Source organism: Sturnira hondurensis, unplaced genomic scaffold (genome assembly GCF_014824575.4).
Source record: "Sturnira hondurensis isolate 20B ecotype Veracruz unplaced genomic scaffold, ASM1482457v3 Scaffold0020374, whole genome shotgun sequence".
Taxonomy (NCBI): domain Eukaryota; kingdom Metazoa; phylum Chordata; class Mammalia; order Chiroptera; family Phyllostomidae; genus Sturnira; species Sturnira hondurensis.
In genome coordinates this window covers 110071-134278 of record NW_028093005.1, presented here as the reverse complement: position 1 = coordinate 134278, position 24208 = coordinate 110071, and the positions used below count along the sequence as shown (strand labels likewise).

The following is a 24208-nucleotide window of genomic DNA, read 5'->3' as shown; positions in this document are numbered from 1 at the left end:
ACTAATTTATGCATTCATTGGTTGCTTCTTGTATGTGCCCTGACTGGGGATCAAACCTGCAACCTTGGCATATGGGGATGATGCGCTAAGCAACTGAGCTAGCCGACCAGGGTCCAGAATGCTTTTTTGTAGTCAGAGACACAAAAGCCTCAAGCAATACTCACTGGGACTTAAAAAGCTACTTGGAAACATGCCTTTAATTTCTTTCTCATGAAGTTTTTGTTAATACTGTGTCAACATCCTTAAGAATCTTTCTCACTTTCTTGCCTCAATGTTAAAGAACAAGCAATCATTAGTAATTTTCAAGGCTTTGTAATGCCTGAAAATGTCTAGGGGCATGCTGTCTGTACCAACCAGATTAGACAAGTTTATGTGGACACAGTCCACAGAAACTGCCTAACTTACTGCCAGCACAGACTCTCCACTGGAATGTGTTACTCAAGAGGGGGTCTTATTAGGGGCAACTAGCCAGAACGTTAAGATGATTATACTCCTTTAGAGAAATGATTTTGAACCAAATCTGATTTGATTTATGCACAATTGCTCAGAAAGTCAAATATGTGCCAGTGCTGGAAACATTGTATGTACTAATCACGAAAGATTTTCTGATAGAGGTACAACAAGAGTAATTAATGACAACTGCGAAGTAGTTTTATCCACAATGTTTTTCTGCACCTGTTATCTCAGTTGACTCACATATCCACTTTACAAGATAGGGCGTGTCAGGTATTGACATCCCCATTGGAGAGGTAAAGGAAAAAAAGTTAAGTAGCCCTGGCTGGTGTAGCTCAGTGGATTGAGCGCGGGCCTGCGAACCACACGATCGCGGTTCGATTCCCAGTCAGGGCACATGCCTGGGTTGCAGGCCAGTTCCCAGCAGGGGACTCATGAGAGGCAACCATACATTGATGTTTCTCTCCTTCTCTCCTTCCTTTCCTCTCTAATGATAAATAAATAAAATCTTTAAAAAAAAAAGTTAAGTAACTTGACTAAGGTTTCTCAGCTATGAGGAGAAAAATTCCACCATGGAACCAGGTTTTCCAATTTTAAGTTCAGTGTTTTTCACAGAACAATAGGCTGATCTGTTATTTTTCACCTTCCCCAAAGTTCTAATTTTGCTCATTTAGAATTCACATAAACAGTCACTACACAGAGTGCCCAAGAAACAAACAAGTATACAAACAAAATGCATGATAGAAATAGAAAATGTAAATACTTCAAAACATTTAATAAACCCATTCCTATGTTCTTCCTTTAAAAGATTATAATGTACAGATAGAGAAAGCAATTAATAAAATCTAAATTTTAAAAGTGACTGTCCTAAGTAAAAGCCCCAGTAGCCTTTGATTTTCTACCCACACGATGAACACTTGAACACTTCAGTGTAGAGACGCTGAAAACGAGCATAAATACAAACGATAGTCACATTGTTCAGTTACTTTGGTTTTAAGAGCAGTAACGATGGTGAATTATTAACAGTTGATTATATTTTGTCTGCTGTTTTCCATCAATCTGTGGTTAGTCCTGTCCTTTGCCCCAGTCTTTCTGGAAATGCTGCTTCAGTTATTTACTCATAGCTGGCACAGATGACTCGGATTTTGAAATTTGTTTTATGGAATTGTAACAGATCAGCACTTTGAAGCACATTTAACATTTGTAAGTAAAGTTTCCCTTAAATGCAAAGTAACTTTTTTGAGACCTAATAAAATACCAGTAAATCTGTCCCATACTTACCTTTTTAAAATTGTGTACAGAGTTTGTCTTCTGTTGGAAAGCTTTATTGGAAAAAAGTAGAGCATTTCCTTAGAACTAGGGCAACAGAGTCTTTTCATACTCTTATACCAAGTTAACTTCCAAAAGATTTTTAACTCCCTGTTTCCCAAAGCACACTAAATTTAGGAGCCCCACAAAACCACATTTTAAAATTAATTAATTTATTTTTTGAAAGTTCAGAGAACTAGTAGTATACAAAGTGAATTCTTTTCTATTTGTCACAGTCTCACTATTAGGTTGAGTTTTAATGTTTTGAAGTACTTAAAAGCATAAGCCTAGTAATTTCCAGCACTACAAATGTTTAATGGGGATGGTGGTGTCTGATTTACTGGTAAAATAACGTAGCTTAAAACCAAGGGACAGTAAAAATGTTATAGTCATGGTTGTTCAATAGAGCAAGGTCAGAGAGTTTATGGGAGACAAATGTCAGTGGGATTGCTTTTAAAATAGTATGATTGAGGGATAAGGAGGGTCTTCTCTCCAATATTGTATGCGAGGTGTCTCTTATACAGTGTGGTGGTCCAGCAGTCAAGTGATCAAACTATTCTCACTATTTTAATTTTCTTCTCCTGCTTTGTCCCCATTACTGTCACCTTCCTGACCAGCTTTCTAGGTGGACATAAATGATAACTAGAACAGGATAGGGACAGGATAGGTATGTTTATAAACTGCTAGCAAAGATTCCACATTGCTCATATCTGTATTCCTTACAGATATAGTACAGGATATTATTCATAGTGGGTTTACAGTTTTCTTTTCAGTGAAAAATCTATTTGGGGGGAGTAGGTGAGTACTGTGTGTGTGTGTGTGTGTGTATATATATATATATATATGTATCTGGTTGAAATTGGCTTCCTTGAAGCATCTACTCATTTATTTGTTAAAGTCTCCTATCTGGAACCATGGTGAATAACAAGTCTTTTCAGACATTTTGTTTAAAATCTTATCCAGATTAAATGAAGACTCTATTTCTTCAAACTTTTTCTGAAGTTTAGTGTACAATGTTCCATATTATCTGTTCTCAGTCTGCCTCTAATCTTACCTCCTAACACTTTCCTTTGACCTAATCTTCAAAGAAACTACTCTTATGTCTCATGGTGTTACAGTTCTGGGCCTTTCCTAACAACTTTCCCTCCCCTCCACAGCCTCTGCACCTCTGCCCTTCACCTACCCCAGTCTTCAAGTGGTCGAAGGCATGGTAATGACAAAACATGGTCTTTGAACCCAGGTCTATAGTAAGTATTCAATAAATGGCAGCTACTGTAGTTCAATAAAGGTTGACGTTTATACAGCATTTACTGTGTGCCAGGACTGTTCATTTTCTCCTTCAATACTTCTAGGGCAATGAAGTCAATGTTGTATCCAACGCTGTTTCCCTGAGGAGGGAAAGTAGGTCTCCAGGGGGTAAAACACTTGCTCAAGATCAAACGGGCCAGGAAGCAGCAACCTAGTCATGGGCGGGCCAGAGTTAAGGGTCACCGCACCCCCCCCCCTTCCTTTCTGGGACCCAGGCGTGCAAGGCGTGTGTGCTTTGCCCCTCTCCTGTGCTCAGGCAGCACTGATCCTGCCTCTCTGGCTGCTCTCTGCCTTGCAGGGCTGCCATATAAACCTGGACCGCAGCTCCCACCAGCCTCCTGGGATCGATTCCCTGATTGTGGTCACTCAGAAGTTCAGCCAGTCCCTGTGACCTGGTCTGTGAGGACTGTGACCCCTTTTAGGCATAGTTGGGTTGCCATCAGCATCTTACAGACTATTTAGAACCTAAGAAATGACCTCGGGGTGTGGATAGGAGGTGGGCGACCATCGCTGGCACCCTTTTCTGACAAATCTGCGGCAGAAAACGGCTGGGCAGATCTATCATCGCCTCGACAAGGGCAAGAACAGGATCTTCCTTCTCTGGGCAGAACTCTAAAGAGGTAGATCCATCCCTGTGCCTTGTATATCACAGTGTGAGGACACAAGAGGGAGGTGTGTTAATGTTAGGGGTCTTCAGAGAGGGTCACGGGTAGTTCCTTTGTCAGCAGCAGAAGGAACGATCTCATTGCGCCCATTTTACAAGGCGGTGGCCTCTGCGCCTGCGTGCTGGATGGAGAGTTGGGGACGTGGCTTGGTAGCGTAGTCTGAGGCACGCCTGCGCAGGTTCAAGGCGCGCCTGCGCACAGCTTGACTTCCCGCGCTTTTTACGAGGTCCGCCATAACTGACTGGGCAGTCTCCTCCGTCGTTGACTGAGGCGGACCGTTGACTGAGGCGTCGGAATTTGAGGGTAAAAGTAGCATTATGGGGTTGGTAGGAAAGCCAAGAAAGGAAAGACTATGCTGTTGCTAGTTCCCCAACTGACCCATTCCCTGGGTGAGGAGAGAATGTTGGAAGAGATTGAGAGCCCCAACCGGAACCCCGCACCTCTCCAAAAGTGGGCAGAATAGCCCCTCTAGGCCTCCACCTGAGGAGGTTATGTTCGGGGGCGCTGTGTGCGCGTGCGAGCGCGAGCGCGAGCGCTTGGGTTTGTAAACTGAGCAACTTTTGGCTTACTGACTTCGACTACTGTAATGCCATTCGGGTCGAGAAGCAGGGCTGAGGGGAAACTCAGTTCCTGCCCCGGGGACAGTGGTGCAGGGGGAGGATGTTGCACTTTTGTGTGTTTGTTTTGTTTGCGTGATGCACAGAAACTTAATAGCCCTTGCAAGCTACTCCCATCCTCTGGGTTTAGGATATGAGTTGCATTGGTATTTCTGTGCGGAGAGAAAGTATGAACCTCTGTTTCGGTTCCTAGAATGGCACGAAGAGTATTTTCTAACGGGCCTACTAGATGCAGGTTCAAGCCCAAGATACGAGACCAAGCAGATGCAATCCCGGCAGCTATTTGATAGAAATGGTTGTATTTCTTTCAAAGATCCATGGAAATCAGTATTTACCTCAGTATGATTTGCATTGTTAACTTAGGTGTGTTCACGTCTGTTGTAAAAGAAGAAAAAACAACAGGAAAACTTGTTTCACTTGTAGAGGTTGTAGACCGTGAGTGGAAACATCATTTCCGTTATTCTGGGTGTTAGGCGAGGCCGTAGTCTTTGGCATCGCATGACCCAGAGATCTCAGACTAAGGGCTCCACAGACGACCTGCGCAGTGTCTTAAAGGGAGAGGCCGCGCGCTCTCGCGTGCTAGTGGGAGGTGTCCGTTGCCTGCGGGCCTTCCGAGCATGCGCGTTTGCCACTGCTGTGGTGTCTCGCCCTCTGCCTGCGTGTGTCTGGGTCGGAGCTGTTCTCCGCGGGGGGCGCTAGTCCGAAAACAGATTACCTACATAGACTCTGTGAACTTCCCGCATGTCCAGGAGGCAGGGCCACAGCCACCCCAGTCTCCTCAGCTTGTTTTGAAAAGAGCTGACAGTTTGTGTTGTTAGTTCTTACTCTGAAGCGAGAGACTCTGTACAGTGTTAACATGATCACATTTGAAATTACAGTTTTAAATCTTGATTTCGGTAATTACTAGGCTCAGAATTATCTTGTTCAAATTCTGAGACAATATGAGCTACAAATTTCTTTCTCTGAAGGTTTAGTCAAATGACTTCATGTTTTAAATTTGGAGTGTTGCAGAAAAAGTTATAGACGCTGATTTTGAAGGAAATGAAGAGAAACCTAAATGAAAGTTCAACTCGAAGTACAGCAGGTATTGTACACCTTTTATTTTTAAATTTTCTATACTTTGTATATACCATGTAAAGCTTATGAAACTTATAGATAAAGCATTTTGGAAGAAATATTTGAAAAGATTGAACGTGTAGGCTCTTTACTATTTAGGTCCAAGGACATAAAATAACTGAAGGCAAAATATTTAGTGGCAGAGGTGGGAATAAAACCAGACTTCTCTGGATTTATGAGTGTTCTTCCTACAGACCCTATGTGCTTGAGTTGTTTTGTGCTTTGAGGCTCAAAACAAAGAAGTAGATTTATTTTCTATTTGTATTTGTGCCTTATTTAAAGTATTTCCAGAAGCAGTTCTGTCTCCCTAACACCTTCCTCTACTGTTTCTGCTTCCCAACTTATTAGAGGGCAAGATTGAAGAGAACCAGGAAAATGATGGCTATGGACAATTAAGATAATAATAGCTATTATGGTGTATGTACTATATTCTAGATACTTAATTATATGTAGCAATATATTTAATCCTTACACCAGTCCTTTGAGATAGGCATTATCATTATCATCCTTGTCTTCCAGGTGAGAAACTAGGACACAAAGAGGTTGTTAAATAAGTAACTTATGAAGTGGCAGAACCAAGATTTGGACCTAGCACTGTGGCTCTAGAGTCCATTCTCTTTTTTAAAAAAATGTATTTTATTGATTATGCTATTATAGTTGTCCCATTTCCTCCCTTCATTCCCCTCCACCCTGCACACCCTCTCCCACCTACATTGCCCCTCTTTAGTTCATGTCCATGTGTCTTAAGTTCTTTAGCTTTTACATTTTCCATACTATTCTTGCCCTCCCCCTGTCTATTTTCTGTCTACCATCTATGCTACTTATTCTCTGTACCTCCCCCCCGACTCCCCTGTTGCTACCCCTCCATGTGATCTCCATTTTTGTGGTTCTGTTCCTGTTCTAGTTGTTTCCTTAGTTGTTTTTTTAAATTTTTAGATGTGGTTGTTAATAATTGTGAGTTTGCTGACATTTTACCATACATCTTTTTCATCTTCTTTTTCTTAGATAAGTCCCTTTAACATTTCATAAAATAAGGGCTTGGTGATGCTGAACACCTTCAACTTGACCTTATCTGAGAAGCACTTTATCTGTCCTTCCATTCTAAATGAAAGCTTTGCTAGGTAGAGCAATCTTGGATGTAGGTCCTTGACTTTCATGACTTGGAATACTTCTTTCCAGCCCCTTCTTGCCTGTAAGGTCTCTTTTGAGAAATCAGCTGACAGTCTGATGGGAAGTCCTTTGTAGGTGACTGTCCCCTTATCTCTTGCTGCTTCTAGGATTCTCTCCTTCATTTTAATCTTGGCTAATGTAATTATGATGTGCCTTAGTGTGTTCCTCCTTGGGTCCACCTTCTTTGGGACTCTCTGAGCTTCCAGGACTTCTTGGAAGTCTATTGCCTTTGCCAGATTGGGGAAGTTCTCCTTTATCATTTGTTCAAATAAGTTTTCTGCTTGTTCCTCTTCCCCTTCTGGTACCTCTATAATTTGGATGTTGGAACATTTAAAGATGTCCTGGAGGTTCCTAAGCCTCTCCTCATTTTTTTGAATTCTTGTTTTTTCATTCTTTCCTGGTTGAATGTTTCTTTCTTCCTTCTGGGCCACTCCATTGATTTGAGTCCCAGTTTCCTTCCCATCACTATTGGTTTCCTGTGCATTTCCCTTCATTTCTCTTAGTGTAGCCTTCATTTGTTCATCTAATTTGTGACTAAAATCAACCAGTTCTGTGAGCATCCTGATCACCAGTATTTTGAACTGTGCATCTGATAGGTTGGCTATTTGAATTGTATATCCTGATCACAGTGTCCCCAGGGTGGGGCAACCCAGGTTGCTGGGTCCTGATGCTGTATGTGGGGACGGGGTCTGAGAGGGAACACTGGCACTTAGGTCCACTCTCTGTTGCACCTCAGTCCCTTCTGCCGCTACCCCCAAGCAAATTGGGCCTTTCTGGTGCTGATTCCCATGTGGGTGGGCTTGTGTGTGCTCTAGGATCCTGTGGAGGCTAGGACCCCTAGCCTCCAGCAAACTCTCCTGTGAGGCTAGGAGTCTCTACCTGCGCCTCAACCCCCACAGGTATTTTCAATCAGAGTTTTGAGGCTTTATTTTCCAGTGCTAGGGCCCTGGGTTGCACAGTCCATCTCACTTCCCACTTATCTGCGCACGAATGTGGGACCCCTACCCCATCAGCCAGCCACCTTGCGCATGGTGCCCTGCTTCTCAATCCCTGCCTTGCTGGGTCTGCCTGTTACCACCCCTTGCCTGGGGTCTGCCAACTGCTGCCTGGGTGCCCAGGGTCTGCCCAGTGCTGTTTTGTGCACCTGGGGTGCCTTGCATGCCCAGTGTCACTGCTTCCTGTGCCACGACCCCTCTCTGCTTGGCTGCCCGACTCCATGACGTTTACGGGTCTGGATGAATGTGTCTATTTTAACTCCTTGGTTGTTGGACTTCCCTACAGTTCAGTTTTCTCTCAGTTTTGGTTGTTATTTTGTTTGTAAGTTGTTGTTGTCATTATTTTGGTTGTTTGAGGAGGCACAATGTGTGTATCTACACCTTCATCTTGGCCAGAAGTCCTCTAGAGTCCAGACTCTTAATCACTGTATTATCCTGCCTCTCAGTATATGTCATACTGGCCCAGTTAGTTTAAAGAAATTGCTCAGGTTTATACTTTGAAGGTGTATGTAATTCAACCCTATTTTGATGTTGTAATCCAAACTCAGGAAGTCTGACTCCAGAGCCCACATCATTTCATCAGACAGTTGTCACAGAATCTACATTCTCCTGTAGCACAGAAGTTTTAATGGACCAGCTGGAGTATGGCATAGGGGCAAGATATCTATACTGAGATTCAGGAAGCTTGGGTTCTACCTAGCTTCTTCCACTGTAGCAGTGTTCAAGCTTTTAGGACCTTTTTTTCCTCTGAGGTCCCTTCTAGTTCTAATAAATTCTGATTTTTGGCTTAACTTGAGATCCCAGATATCTTATCTAAAGGATATGGAGTAGTACAGATTCTCATTTGAATTGGGTATTATCACTCTGAGGCATTATCAAAGTCACTGAAAATATGCATTACAGATACCTGGAATGCTTGTTAAAATTGCATTTTTGGCTTCCAAACCAAATCTATTGAAATAAAATCTATGAGATGGGGTCTAGGAATTGGCATGTTAAGCACAATTCCAATTAAACCTCAGTCAAACTAAAGTTTGAGAACCATGGCCCTAAAGGGTGTGCCAAGATAGACTGAAGAGTGTTTAGGGTTTTGGAAAGGATGGGTCAAAGTCTGGTTCTCCCTCACCTCTTTTGTATGTGAAGAAGGGTCCCCCTCTAGTTCACATGGTAATAGGCAAACACAGGTGGGAAATAAGGAAAACGAAAAGTAGATTTAGAAAGGGTTGGGGGATGAGGGAGGAGCTAGGAATTACTTCCAAACAAGAGGAATTAAGGCAGTGTTAGAATAGAACAAGAAAAGAATTCTTACAAAATAGAAACAGACTTATAAATACAGAGAACAGATTGATGGTTGGCAGAGAGGAGGGGTTTTGGGGGGATTGGTAAAAAGATGAAGGTATTAAGAAGTACCAATTGGTGGTTACAAAATAGTCACAGAGATGTAAAGTATAGGATAGGGAATATAGTCAGTAATATTGTAATTACTATGTACGGTGCCAGGTGGGTTCTTGAAATACCAGGGGGATCACTGTGTAAAGTATATGGTTGTTTAACCACTATGCTGTACACCTACACCTGAAACTAATACAAAGTAGTGTTGAATATAAACTGTAAATGAAAAATAAAAAAAATAAAGGAGTATTTAGAGAAGCAAATGAGGCTATTTAAGATCTTAAAAAGAATGTAAGAATCAATACAAAGATATAGAAATATATTTATATTAAATATAAAATTAACATTTAGAAGTATACAGATTATTCTATAACTAGGTCTGTTTTCCTATTATATACTAATTCATTGGAACATTCAATTTAGGCTGTTTGCCTGTACCATTGTTCAATCAGAAAAAGAGGACTAGACAGCCATTAACTTCCAATCCACTTAAAAATGATCCAGGTATCAGTACTACTTCCAACAGTTATGATTTCCCTCCTCTACCAACAGGTAAGAAAATAAGGTGAAAACTTTGAGAAAATAGGAACTAAGATTATAGAAAATTACCATTTATCTTTTATTATAATGGATATAAAAAGTTGATGTTTTTCGTCTTTCCATTATCCATATATAGAGATTACTTGGCTCTTTTTGAACATTCCAGGACAGGAGTTTGAGTTTCCTTGTCTATAAGGGTGGTTTAGCATTTTAAATGGAGTATCTTATCTGGGGCCTTTGTTCTAATGAGGTGATAACCTGCATTGTAAAGAATTGTTGTCTTTTTCAAGATACATATGGATATTGTGACTTAGACATTTGGTGCTAAAGAATGAAGAAATTCAAGTTGCCTCAAGAATAAGTGTGCATGGGAACACAGGAAAAATGGAAAAAAATAGATCTTAGGAAGATTAGAAGCCCAGGAATTTCTAGCATTCGACCTTAGTCTTTTTTCTCTTATAGCATTTTTATTTGTTACCTCTTTACTCTCTTATCCAGTTGGCTTTCTTGTAGTTTCAACTAGCACATGCACGAAATTGCCCTTGATGGGAGTTAACTTAACCTTTTAGTTCTAGCTCTCAGAGCACATTATTGACTGCCCTCTATATCTCCTGATTCAAATTCTAGAAAGAGAGAGTCTGATTCAGCTCATCTTTTTAAATGGGGTTATGAAAATAATGGTTTTATGTTTAGGCCTGTCATCTCTGAAACAATTAGCTGTGGTGGTGGATGCTGGGAAGTCTTAAAGTTTATTGAGTTTTTACTTATCTTGGAAGAAGGCATGGACAGTAAGACATTCTGAAATATACTCGGTACATGCTGGTTATATACATTTGCAATTTTCTGGGCACATTTAAAAAATCTTTAATAGGATTTTATGTAAGTAGAGTTTGAAAATGAATCAATCAGTCTCTCTTTTTTCCCTCTCAATACTTGTATTGTTAAATTTATCCAGCATTTAACCATAGATCTTAATTTACTCCTAAATTTATACTTTGTTTTCTTCAACATTTGAGGAATTTGAAGTAAAAATTTTATTTCATTCCCATTTTTATGGATAAAAATTCACATGGATGTACATAAATGGGCATTGTCCGATCATCTTCTGCCATTTAAAAAATTCTCGGCCAGCTAAAATGTTTTTATATGTAGCATAGTGTTGACCTTGAAAAATAATAATTTGAGCTACTCCAGAGAGAAATGTGCATCCTCCTGAACTACTGATTTCTATAGGCTCTGACCAGGATAACTGTCTGTCAGAGTTATGATAAGATTCTTATATTGGGTAAGAGATAAGACTAGATCAGTATTTTTGAAAAAAATTTTTTAAAATTTATTTATTTATCTTTAGAGGGGAAGGAGAGAGGGAGAGAAACATCAATGTATGGTTGCCTTTCCTGTGTCCCCTGATGGGAGTTGGCCTGCAGGGAACCAGCCTGCAACCCAGGCATGTGCCCTGACTGGGAATCGAACCACAATCGTGTGGTTCGCAGGCCTGTGCTCAATCCACTGAGCTACACCAGGCAGGGCAGTATTTTTGAAATTTTGAGAGCTAGGCTGGGAAACAACGAATCTTTAAAAAAAAAAAAAAGAAACACAGGAGAGCAAAGTAGAATAGAATAGAAAATATCAGACTATATTACACACAGTAAGAATAAAAATTGATGGCAAAATTTTGTTTTTTCTTCCCCTCCCACAACACACATGCACACCACACATTTATATGTTCTAGGTTATGATGTATTTCTTGCTGTGGGTTGGGATCAAAAAGTTTAAGAAATGTTGATTACACTAAATTCATATTACAGAGTACAAGGTATTACACTAGGATTGATTGTGGAAAAGAAATACAGATGAAACTATTATCTTTGCTTAAAACCCAATGGAGAAGAAAGACATGTATAAAAATTAATAAGGCAGGCTGGAAGAAATTCCGCAACAAAGTGCTATTGAAGAACAAGTCCATATCTTTAAATTCTTTTCTTCAGGCTTTCAACTATCAAATTAAATATTTATGAAATATTATTTTTTTAAATGCTACATTTTACTTTTTTCTCTACTGCTTATATCTTTTGAGATTGGGCCTGGGGAGCAGTGAATCCAGAGTTGCCTCCTTCAACAACAACAGTGAACCCAGGGTATGTGAAAAAATATACATTAATAAATGTGTATCTGTTACTGATGTTTTATTTTCTATGTACATTTTACATTTCTGAACTTGGAAGCAAATTATTAATACTTAATAAGATATGTTTCCTCAAAAGGCAAATACCATGTTCTGTTTCTCATCCTTTGAGAAGTCAAGATTCTGTATTTAAGTCTACTCAGTCAAATACTGAGGAGAGCAAGAGTGGTTGGAGGTGAGTCTACTTAAGATTTCTGTCTTCTCCTTTCCCTCTCTTTTCCCTTCCCTTCTCCTCCTCTTCTCCTTTCTTAGACAGAATTACATTTAGGAAATTTCTAAAGTTAATAACAACTATATCAATATTAGCTATATTTAATAATAGAAGTTAAGAGAACATTAGATAAATGTAGCAGTGATTATGTTTCCAAAGAACTCTCCATGTTAATGAAATTTCTGCCAATATTTATTATGATGAATTTATGATTTTGTTGTGGATTATTAATGATCTAACTGATAATAGGCAAAGAGTCAGGAATAACTGTGTCATAATGTTGGATATATTTAGAAATTGAGAACTAAGTAGAATGTTCAATCTTATCCTACCTAGTAAGGCAGTCTGTTCCAAGGTAAATGGAATGGGAATAAAAAAGAAAGATGGAAACAAATATTGAATACACACGCATTTGCAGTGGTAGGAGCTCAAGAAATGAAGAGGACTGTCAAGGAAGATGGTGAGGGTACTTCTGGGTCATTGGCATAAGGATCTGAGTGTAAAGCCTAAATATTATGAAAAAATTGATAGAAAAAGGGACATGGATTTTTTTAGGTTGGATTTTAGTATTCTTGATTAAGTGACAACTACTGAAGAGAATAGTTTGGGAACAAAGTATTGGAATAACAGCACCAAACATGTCATATATTTGTCATTGTTTAGTGCTTCAGTATGTTATTTTAATAATCCTTATAATAACCCTGTGATGTTAATATTACCTTAACTTTGATTAAAGATACCATATTTTTTAAAAGGGGGAAATTTCAATAAAGTGGTTCATAAATTCATCAAAACAGTATTTTTATTTTTAAAAAATGAGCTTTGGTTTTATTACTCTTGCTAGTTTCCTTAGGATCAGTCGGTTGCTTTTTTCAGGACCAGGGCTTGAAACTAAGCCTATTGGTGGTTTTGAGGTGGTTTGTGGAGGTTTAGTTCCAGCTGCAGGTACTAGGAGGAAACCTGTTCTGATAGGCATCAGACAGAGACTTAGGTAGCAGATTGTAATATGGACAGCCACCCACTATTAGAGTCTAGTTTGAAATAATAATCTGTTATGACAGTTGGAAGATAACAACAGAAAACCCAGGAACAGAAAACATTTGGAAACTCAAGTAGGCAGTCTGTAATCTGCTGAAGATCTTTTACCTGGTTCTATGCTTAGGTTAAGAATCTAGGCTTTTCCTTTACATTCATCTGCCCCCAACAAGAGCCTGTTGTGCGGTATCTTGTTGACCACCTGGACTCCATCTTTGTACCAAAGGAGAAGAATCTGAGTGGGACACTGCTGCCTGCTCTGCTCAGGGGTCACTACAACTTAGGCCTCATGGTCTAGTTGGGATATTGAAGACCTGGCAGAGCTGGATTGGCTGGTGAAGCAGCACTGTGTGTGGGCATGATGTTCCAAAGCTTGTCCAGGGTAGGAGCACCCCCTGAGCAAAAAACTATTGGAGGAAATTGCAGATGTGCTCTTACCAGTAAGGAGTTGTGAAACTGAAAGAAACTTTTCTAAACTGAGTAATAAAAGTAATTTCCACAGTAATGAGAGAGGGAAGACAAAATTTCTATTGTTTCTCTTGAAAATAAAATCACTATTATACAAAGAGATGATCCATGTACAAAAAATGTCTTAAAGAGGAATATCAGGTGGTTACCGTAATTAATAATACTAATAATATTTTCTAGGATATTGTGATTTTTATTAACTTTTAAAGTTTTGAAATTATTTTGTATTTTTTCTCATTATTTTTATATGTAATTGTATACCTAATTTACTTAAGAAGGCTCCCAAATTATACAAGCTCCAGGCCTCATACAATTTGTATTTGTTCCTGATCACTAGGGAACCTAAATCTTTTATTTTTTGGATTATTTTCTCTAACAAGGGATGGATTGTATTGCTTGCTGTTCTGTGGCATTTTCAGGAAAATTATTTAGAAATAAGAATTTGTGACTTGAACTAGTTTTTCTCTGTGGTACCCTTAATTAGAAAGATCAGAAATTGTACTTTTGATTTTGGCCTCATTACTACTATGTTCTGATCAGCTGATACAATTTGGCTTAATGTAGATAATAAAATGTTGCCACTGATTCATAAGTAGGGCTTTTAAGCTATGTAGTTAAAGTAAAAAATTTCTAAGCAAATTGCTAGTAACTTGCCTATGTTTATTCTTGTGATTTAAAATCACTGACATGCAATTAGTTTAACTTAAAATTTTACTGTGTAGAAAATTTAAAAGTAAATGTGTAAAGAAGTATGTGGAAGTTCTCGAGATCTTACTCTCATTCACATAAGAGAGTAACCACTGTTATGTGAAGGCTTGTATAGTTTAAAAATAGGCTTTATGTGGGAGACGAGGATTCTCTGGGTTCTGTATTGTCAGTAACTTTCTATTTGACTTTGGACAAGTTACTTCCTCCCTAAGGCTGTTTCCTCACCTGAAAAGAGAGGTATAGCATGTTGTAGGGTTATTGTGATGTTGTATTTAGAATTTCTAACTAGACAGTACAAACCACAAATTGCCATATAAATACAGATTTTAATGATTAATTTTTTAATTAAGAACAAGTATCCCAATGTTCATAGCATTATTTACAATAGCCTAGTGCTGGAAACAGCCTAAGTGCCCATTAGTAAATGAGTGGATGAAAAAACTGCAGTACTTTTACACGATGGAATACTACAAAGCAGAAAGAAAGAAGGAGCTCCTACCCTTCAGGACAGCATGGGTGGAACTGGAGAACATTATGCTAAGTGAAGTAAGCCAGGTGGTGAAAGACAAATACCATATGATCTCACCTGTAAGTGTAACCTAATCAACAAAACAAATAAGCAAAAGAGAACCAGAAACTTGCAAATAAAGAACAGACTGATAGTGACCAGAGAGGTGGGGGGAGGGTAATAAAGGGAGAAAGAAGGGGAAGGGGCAAGTCAAGGAACATGAATAGAGGACTCATGGGCATGGACAGTGTAGGGGATTGACTGTGGGAGTTGGGGGGATGAAGTTGGGGTGAGCAAGGGGGAGAAAGGCAGGACCACTGTAACTGAACAACAATAAATTAAAAAGAAGTATATAGAAACAAAATCTAATACTAATTATTAAAAACTATTACAGCTACAGAGATGGCAACAAAAATACCAGCTTGAAAACTTGGAATAGAAATGGTTTTAGGCCTCAATGCAAAAGAACCAACCTAATGGCAAATGATGGAATAAATTCTCGTCCAATGAACTTGGGAACGCAAGAACAGAAACAATTAAGAGTATCTCAGCCTCCTAACTTACCTCACCAAAGACAAAGTGAAGTACTCAGACAAACACATTTGTCAAAAACATCTGGCTCCACAATGAGAGGTCTAGACAAAGACGGTGCATCACAGTCATTTATGTCCATTTTCCAACAAAATCAATTTAAGAAAAAAAAGTTAGATGATATTCCAGAAGAAAACTCTCTCAAGGTAAACTTTTAAATATAAATATTTACATTTTATGTTTATATGTAAGAAATGAGATAAGTATTCAGAAAATTCATAAGATAAGAACATTTGAAATCAATCCCATGGCATGTATTACTTAATTAGCACAAATATTCAGGTCCATTAGACTGGGTGAATGTTAGTTTCCAAAATATTAATAGTTGCTTTAGAGTGGCCTGCTGGGTTCTGAATTTCACTGTTTACTAATAATTGACTTGATGACAGTTTATCCATTACTTACGGAAATTCTCCAAGCTCTTCACATGTCAGTCTAAATTTTTTGTAACAAAGGTCAGCAAACTTTTTCTGATAAGGGCCAGATAGTAAATATTTTTGGCTTTATGGGCTATATGGTCTCTCTTGCAACTGCTATTCAACTATACCACCCAACTCTGTCATTGTAGCTTAAATGCAGCCTTAGACAGTACATTAATGGATGGGTGTGGCATGTTGCAATAAAAATTTACAAAAACAGAGCAGGTTAGATTTGGACCACAGGCTACCCTTTGCTGACCCTTGCTGTATAGTCTGGTCTTATTTTACCCTTCCAGCCTCATGTTCTAGAGTCCACTAATTTTTTTATGCACTTACCATATTCAAACTATTCACAGTTCTATAAACATAATATGCATTCTAATATGACTCTGCTTGAGCTTCTCTCTTTTTTTATATCTGTACTCCCTTCAGCCTCACTTCTCTTTCCACTCCTCACTGTAATTGTTTTTTTGTAAATGTCTTGTATATATTATGTTTGCTGGTTGTTCGCTTAATCTCCCCTCCCTTGCCACCTGGCCCAAAAGCTTGTTTATCCTCTGCCCTTCTCTGTGTTCTGGAAGGCTGAATTGTGCTACACAGTGCATTATCCCTTAGCTGACTTCTGCTAGGAGTTACCCAGTGGGAGTCACTGGCAGGACATCAAAGGCTGGGCAGAGGTGTTGGGTTTTCCCGTGTCTTCCCTGCTTTAATGTAGTGTCACAAGCTGTGTCCCTATATATTGCCCCTCTTTGAGTCCAGCTTCCACAGGTTTGGTACTTTTATTTCTTCCCTTTGTCCTTTCAACCTAGGAGTGGTAGAAGTTTCGTATTGTCAGTTTTTGAGTGCTTAGGTGCCATAATATTTGTTCTGCCCAGGTCTGTAAGCAGTCTTTCCAGTAAGCCATCTGAGGTAAATTCTATTTTTTTCCTAGAAATCTGACTACAATAGCATATTTCACAGTTGTTCTCAACTGTACATTTTCTTGTACATAAGGATGATGTGACATAGTCATCTTAATAACCGTGGCTCATTATGGCAGTTAGCTGTGCCTGCCTCAGTGGGAGGCATTCATATCTTGGTTAGGAGTGGGGAGAGGGAGGAAAGGTAATTATAGTTGGAAAACAATGTCCCAACAAGTGTCCTTAGACATCTCCTGCCTTCACAAAGTGTCACCAGTACGCCCTAAAAATTAGTATCTTAACACATTGTGTTTTCAGTTAATCTTTAAAAATGCCAAACACATTCCCATCTCAGGGCCTTTATACTTGCTGTTCCCTCAGTCCTCACTCAACATCCTGTTAGAAATAACTATTTCTGTGTCTCTTTATCCTCTTATCCTGTTTTTTAAATGCATAAGATATATCAGTTCCTGACATTCTATTATATATTTTTTGTTTATTTTTTGTTTATATATTTTGCCATTTGATGGTAAAATCTGTGGGGGTATATCTTGCCTGTTTTTCTCACTATTATTTCCTCATTAGCTGTGTTTAGCATGTGGTAGGTGGCTATAAGTACTTTTGGAATGAATGAATGAATGTGTCTGACTCCCCTTCTAGAATATTGAGCACATTAAGGAAAGGAGTTGTCTATTCACCTGTATTTATCACAGGTTTGGCACACAATACTTAAAATTTTTAATAGTTCGTTTACATATTTTACCTGTGTGCCTATTACAAGGACCTGTAATCTTTACAAAGAAAGTGAAAGAGTATGACGAGAAATCTGAAAGGTTTTTCTAATGCTATTATTTTATATTTTTTCCAAAAAAGAATGCCTCATTGTACCAGTTAAAGTTTAAGGAAAAAGAGAATTCTTTAAGAATTATATCTGCAGTTATTGAAAGCATGAGGTACTGGCGTGAACATGCCCCCAAAACTGTACTCCTTTTTGAAATACTGGGTAGGTATAATACTTCAAAAAGACTTAAGTAATACTATTTGGACAATAGTTTTGAATGTCAATGAGAATATCTAGGAGATCTTAAAGAATAATAAAACTGTGCAAAAGGAGATTTCAGTTAATTAGGATTTCCTTTAATTTCTGGGTCTGTCATTGATTTGTGTGACTTGAGATGTATTTGGTTATTTATGGTAGTACTCTTCTGATTTGTAATGTTGAAACTGGATTCTTACAAGCAATCTAACACAGCCCTTATGTGAGGAAATGGGGCAAATAATTAAAATAGACTTGGCTAAAATCACAAAGCTAGTTAGCAGCAAAAATGGGTATAGAATCTAAGTTTCTTAATCTCAATCTAGTGTTTTTCTACTATGTTCAACTAAATCCAGTAGTAATTTTGTATATAAATTAAATTATATTTAAATACTCGGAAAGAACATTTCTAAAGAGTCTTTTACTAATATGAGCACCCTACAATTAGTGTTTTCTAAATTAATGTTTAGAAGGAGGAGAGTTTGTAGAATGTTTCTGGAATTTGATTTTACCTAAAATGAAGAGATAAGTAAAAGTAGAGATTCAAAACATACTTTTTTCAGTAGTTCAAGTAAAGTAAATATTTAATTTAATTTAAATTAAGGAATATTCTAAACATATAGAAAAATATTGAGAATTTAACATACATATACCCATGTTATAGGGTATTTATTTCAAAGGTATCTTTGAAACCCTCATCCATTTATTTTCTCTAGAGATAATCACTGTGGTATCTTTCTTATCCTTCTTTTATAATTTTACTATATATATCTGATTTCATAAATGTATGTGAACTTTTAATGGCGTTTTGTGTTTTAAAATACACAGCTTGAACCCTGGCTGGTGTGGCTCAGTGGACTGAGCACAGGCCTGTGAACCAGAGGATCGCAGTTCGATTCCCAGTCAGGGCACATGCCTGGGTTGCAGGCCAGTTCCTGGCAGGGGACACATGATACTTTGTGTGTCCTTGGCAGAGGCAACCGTACATTGATATTTCTCTCCCTCTCTCCTTCCCTTCCCCTCTAAAGATAAATAAGTAAAATATTAAAAAAATAAAATAAAATACACAGCTTGCATTTTCACTTACTACTATGTTTTTGAGGTTTACCCATTTTCTGTCCTGCCACGATATTGTCTTCATCCTGAAACTCCAACTGTGGTCTGCCTGGCAGCTTCTGACTCTTCCCTTTGGGTATTAAGATGATTATCAAAGTTCTCTGTACCCACCCATCCTTGTACCACAATGTCACATTCTATGATGGTTTCTTTTGATTGTTCTTTTCCAGGGGTTAGCAGATGACCCCTTGCATATCATTTCTGATTGGGTAGTAAGTCTACCACCCAAACCCTGCTTGCATGCTGTAACTAGGGAATGGGATACACTAACTGGTTTAAATCAATTTCAGGACACTCCTGCACCTGGGAGGTGGGAGAGATACAAATTCCCTTCAAATCTTATGGCTAAGAATGACATAGAGGTTTTCTAAAGGAAAATTTGGGTATTATTAGGGGAAATGGAGCTGACCTTAAAAAATAACAAATGCTCACTATCAGTACTCAGCAGATGGTATTTGAAGAAATAAATAATGCTCTCATTTGACAGTAATTTCTAGAAACAAACATGAATTATTATTTGCATTTTATAGATGAGACAGATTTGAAAGAGAAACAATTTGCTCAGTTTAGTAAGTTGAAGAACTAGGACTCAAATGCATGCCTTCTGATTCTAATTCAATGTTTATTTTTCATTAAACCGTGATGCTTATTAGTTATTAGTTATATGTGTTTATTTTATTATTATAAAATAATAATAAATCCCCAAGGGTCTGGGGGTTTAACCACTCTATAGAATAAATTCTAAGAAAAAGGTTCAATGGTCAACTATTGTCTGGTGTACGAACTTGGGCGTATAACTTAGTTCCTAAGTTGGAGAGGCCCAGAAATTTTGTTTCCCTTAGTATAAAACAGTTTCAGAAATATCTTTCCCTCCTTGTTTTATTTATTTATTTATTTATTTATTTAAAAAATCCTGACCTGAGGACATGGTTATTGATTTGAGAGAGAGAGAAAGAAGCATCAATGTGAGAAACATCTATCGGTTGCCTTTTGCATGTGCCCTGACTGGGGACTGAACCACAACCTAGGTATATTCCCTGACTGGGAATTGAACCTGTGGCCTTCGGTTTGCAGGATGATGCCCAACCAGCTGAGTCATGCTGCCAGGGCTCTTTCCCTGTTTAGATGCCTTTTTTTAAATGTGTAAATAAAACTCAGAGAAACTTGTGTGGGAATAGTTGTTTAAATATCAGCTTCTCTTTATTACATTTTATTTGCATTTTGCCACCACTGATTTTTCCTTCTATTTTGATGTTGCTTAGCTGTCCTCGATTCAGCTGTTACACCTGGGCCATATTATTCTAAGACTTTTCTTATGAGAGATGGGAAAAATACTCTGCCTTGTATATTTTATGAAATAGTAAGTATTTGTCTAAGTATTCTTTGCAAAGCCTATGCCAGCAAAACACAAATGCAGACTGTAATTTCATTGTAGTAGAAATTCTGTTTAACGCTTTGGTAGTACTTTGAACATTTTGCTTGCTTTTAAGTTTAATATTAAAGTTATCTGTTCAACTAATATGGAGAGCCTACTGTGTGCCAGGTGCTATGCTAGATGCAACAGATACACGTTAGAATATAAACATGGCTCTCTCAAAGAGTTTATAATCTCAGGTAGAAAGAGAGTTGCATAAATGTCACATTGTCATATGATAAATTATCTGATAGAGGTATGTACAGAGTGCTAGAGAGGTAGATAGGAAGGTCAGGGAAAGATCTGAAGAGTTGTAGTTACCTATCTTGTTTTAGATATTTAAAGATTAATAAACCAATTTGTGTGGGAGGGATGGGAAGCGGTAAGGAGGAATGCATGCTAAATTGAAAGAGCACTGTATTTAAAGACATGAAGCTAAGAGAGAGCCTGGATTGTGTAGGAAAATGCAGGTAGTTTATAATTACCAGAGTATAGAATTATTAAGTGATGGGGGTAAGGATAATGGTGCTGAAGTTGGGGGAAGGCATAGATGGAGATGGGCTGTGATATAAGGAAGAGGCTTGATGATAAAGAAGGTTGGGGGTGACACGGGAGGCTGGATGTCCCAAGGAAGTGTGGAGACCTTACAAGATTTACGTACTCTGTAAAAGAATTTGGGATTAATTCTGAAATTGGCCATCATTCTGAAATCAGACATGGATTCTAGTTCTTATTCCATTATTTAATACCTTTATGACCTTGAGTTAGCTGTTTAAGCTTTCTGAGCTTCAGTTTTTTTTCTGTAAAATGGGGAGACTCTTACTTTGAAAGGTTGTTTGGAGATTAGATAATAAAACATGAATGTACAGTGTCTGACACATAGTAGATGATCAAGAAATAGTAATTGTCAAGTTACTAATTTCTAAAATATCTTAATTGCTTATTTTTCTCTAGTCTTAAGACTTTTTAAAATAAAACACTTTACACAGCAAAGTGCATAACTCATAACTGTATAATTCTGTGAAGTGTCACACAGTGAACATTACCACAGTTAAGAACTAGAACATTGCTATTACTTTGTACATTCTTGTGCCTCCTCCCATTCACTACCTCCTGTCTCCTACCTAAAAGTAACCACTATTCTGACTTTTAATATCATAAATTAGTTCTGCCTCTTTTAAAACTTTATATAAATGTTATCATATGGTATATTTCTTTTAGGTCTGATTCATTCAACACAGTGTAAAATTCATCTATGTTGTTGCATGTAGCTACAGTATTTATTTATATTTCTATATACAATTTTCTGTTGTCTGAATATATTGTACTACAGTTTAGTTTTCTATCTTGCTGTTGGTGAGCATCTGGGCTATTTCTAGGTATTTTGCTATTATAAACAATGGTCTATGGGTATTTTTACATATGTCTCATGCATATGCATGCAATTCTATTGGGTATATACCTAGAAGTAAAATTGCTGCATTATGCTGCATGCATATGTTCTCATACAGTATTTATTGCTAAAAAATTTTCCAAAGAGTTGTACCAGTTCACACACACAGTCAGGATAGGTGAGTGTTTTTCTTTGTGTTCTTACCAACACTCAGTACTGTCAGTGTTTTTATTTGAGCTCTTGTAGTGGGTGTTTAGTGCTTCTCATTTCTCTACAGTTCCCTGGTTACTAATGAGGTTGAGCACCTTATATGCATACTGGCCATTCAGATAACTTGTTTTATAAAGTCTGTTTAGGCCTCATTTTATTTTTTCTATTATTGAATTATTTGTTTTTTTTATTAAGATTTTATTTATTTACTTTTAGAGACTGGGGAAAGGGGAGAAAGCGAGGGAGAGAAACATCAGTGTGTGGCTGCCTCTTGCACACCCCATACTTGGGGCCTGGCCCGCAACCCAGGCATGTGCCCTGATTGGGAATCAAACTGGCAACCCTTTCATTCGCAGCCCACGCTCCATCCACTGAGCTACACCAGCCAGGGCAGAATTATTATTATTATTTTTGTTATTTATTCATAGGAGGTTTTTAAAAAACTATTGTAGGTACAAGTTCTTTGTACATTATATGTATTGCAAATATTTTCTCATACTTCGTGAGTTGCTTTTTGAGTTTTAATGGCGGCTCTTAAGGAACAGAAATTCTTCACTTTAATATAGTACTTTTAGCAATAGTCAGTATTTTCCCTTATAATTAATGCTTTTTGTGACCCTTTAGTGAAAGCAATCCCAGAATAATTTAAATTTGCTCATGATTGAGAGCATTTGATACTGGCTGATCTTTTTCTGGTTTACTAGTCCCGCTAGGGCATAGCCCTTTTGGGTCCCAGTCCTGAGGCTGGGGTGGTGGTGGGGGTGGTTACCAGAATCTTTTTCTTAGGGGCCTCTGATTCTTTTTCCCCTCCCAGCTCTCTGAGCCTGTCAAAAGCTCTGTTTATTTTCTTTAGACTCTCAACTACTTTGACTGTAATTGACAGGTACCTTAGGGGGAAGCACCCCCAAATATCAGGCCCCATTCTGGACTCCTCCTCTTTCTCAGATGGGTCTCTGTAATTCATCACTGCCCTGGTGTCTCTAAAATCTATGAGGAGATTTTTAAGTATTTCATCCAGCTATTCCATTTGTTCTTAATTGGAGGTTTGGTATGAAATACTTTTCTGCCATCTAGTGAAAGAGGAACTCAGGCAGTTACAGAAGTGCCATTACACAAGTAGTCAACCTTATAAGGAGCAGCAGCTTGCTAGCCTCTGAGAAGCCCTTCCCACGTGAAGGTCTTTCCTGTGTGACAGAGCACCCATATTTGCCTAGCTGTCATTGTCTGGTCAGCAGGGGGGCCCTGAATTGGGTAAGAAAGTTACAGTATTTTGGGGTGATTCATATTTACTTGATCATATAATTAGTTTCAGAATGTTGAAATTTAGATGAAGTAATGAATGGTTTTATTGATACTATTTTTTTTAAAAAACAGGATCGTGAACTTCCAAGACTGATTAGAGGCCGAGTTTATAGGTGTGTTGGAAACTATGACCAGAAAAAGAATATTTTCAAATGTGTTTCTGTTAGACCGGCATCTGTTTCTGAACAAAAAACTTTCCAAGCATTTGTCAAAATTGTAGATACTGAGATGAAGTATTATACCAACATAATGAATGAAATGTAAATAGTGATAAGTTTAAACATTATAAATTAAAGCACTTTTTCTGTTATTGTTTAAATTACTATCTCCATGGTTTTGTAGCTTTTGCTTTTCTGTATTTCACTTGTTAAATTAAAATATTTAAATTATTTTCAGTGTGCAAAGAACTTTTGAAAAATAATTTTACTGTCTGTATAAAAATGGTGCATTTGCTAAAATTCAACCATTTCAAATAAAAATGCTCAATATAATGGAAATAGACCCTTACTTAACATGAGACAATAATACATTTGAGTCAGCCTGAAGGCCAACATCAAGCATAATGGGGAAGTATAGAGGCATTTCCACTAAAGTCAGGAACAAGAAGACAAGGTGCCCACTATCAGTACAATTACTAAGCACTGTCCTGGAGCTACTAGTATATGCAGTTCATTTAAGTACTTCAAATATTCAGTGAGCGTATACCCTGCCAAATATTGTTTCAGGTGCTGGAGGCAAAGCACTTAACAAAGTAGAAAAATCTCTGAACTTACGGAATTTCTATGGTCCAGAGATACATTAGATAAAAGAAACATTTGAGGTATAAGGATTATTGCTGTTGGCAGATGATGTAATTGTATACATGGAAAACCTAAGAAAATTAACTGAGAAATTACTGCAAAAATGAGATAATTAAGTAAGATACTAGAATAGAAAACAATATGCAGAAGTCATTAGTAGATGGTATTGAAATAACCCACAACCATTAAAATGTAAAATAAAGATACCATTTAAAGTAGAAAAAAATTCCAGTAGTAATCAAGGCTAAATGATAAATAGAGGAAATATATGATGAAAACCTTAAATACTAATGAAATGTGGAAAAGAAGACTTGAACAAATCATTTTCTTGGATAGGAAGACAAAGATA

General features: G+C 37.8%; 1 protein-coding gene across 2 annotated transcripts; it reads left to right on the top strand.

The window, feature by feature from the left end:
* Positions 1–5114: 5114 nt before the first annotated feature.
* Positions 5115–23335, top strand: SPATA22 (spermatogenesis associated 22). 2 transcript variants are annotated; one of them, XM_037029618.1, is made up of 8 exons: positions 5115–5435; positions 9448–9576; positions 11642–11702; positions 11862–11924; positions 15074–15416; positions 17462–17591; positions 20003–20100; positions 23132–23335. In XM_037029618.1, exons 1-8 carry the CDS (start codon positions 5393–5395, stop codon positions 23321–23323), a joined length of 1059 nt encoding a protein of 352 aa, XP_036885513.1. In that variant the 5' UTR covers positions 5115–5392; the 3' UTR covers positions 23324–23335. The 2 variants fall into 2 exon arrangements, with proteins under 2 accessions (XP_036885513.1, XP_036885512.1); XM_037029617.1 differs by having other exon boundaries at positions 11829–11924.
* Positions 23336–24208: the final 873 nt, after the last annotated feature.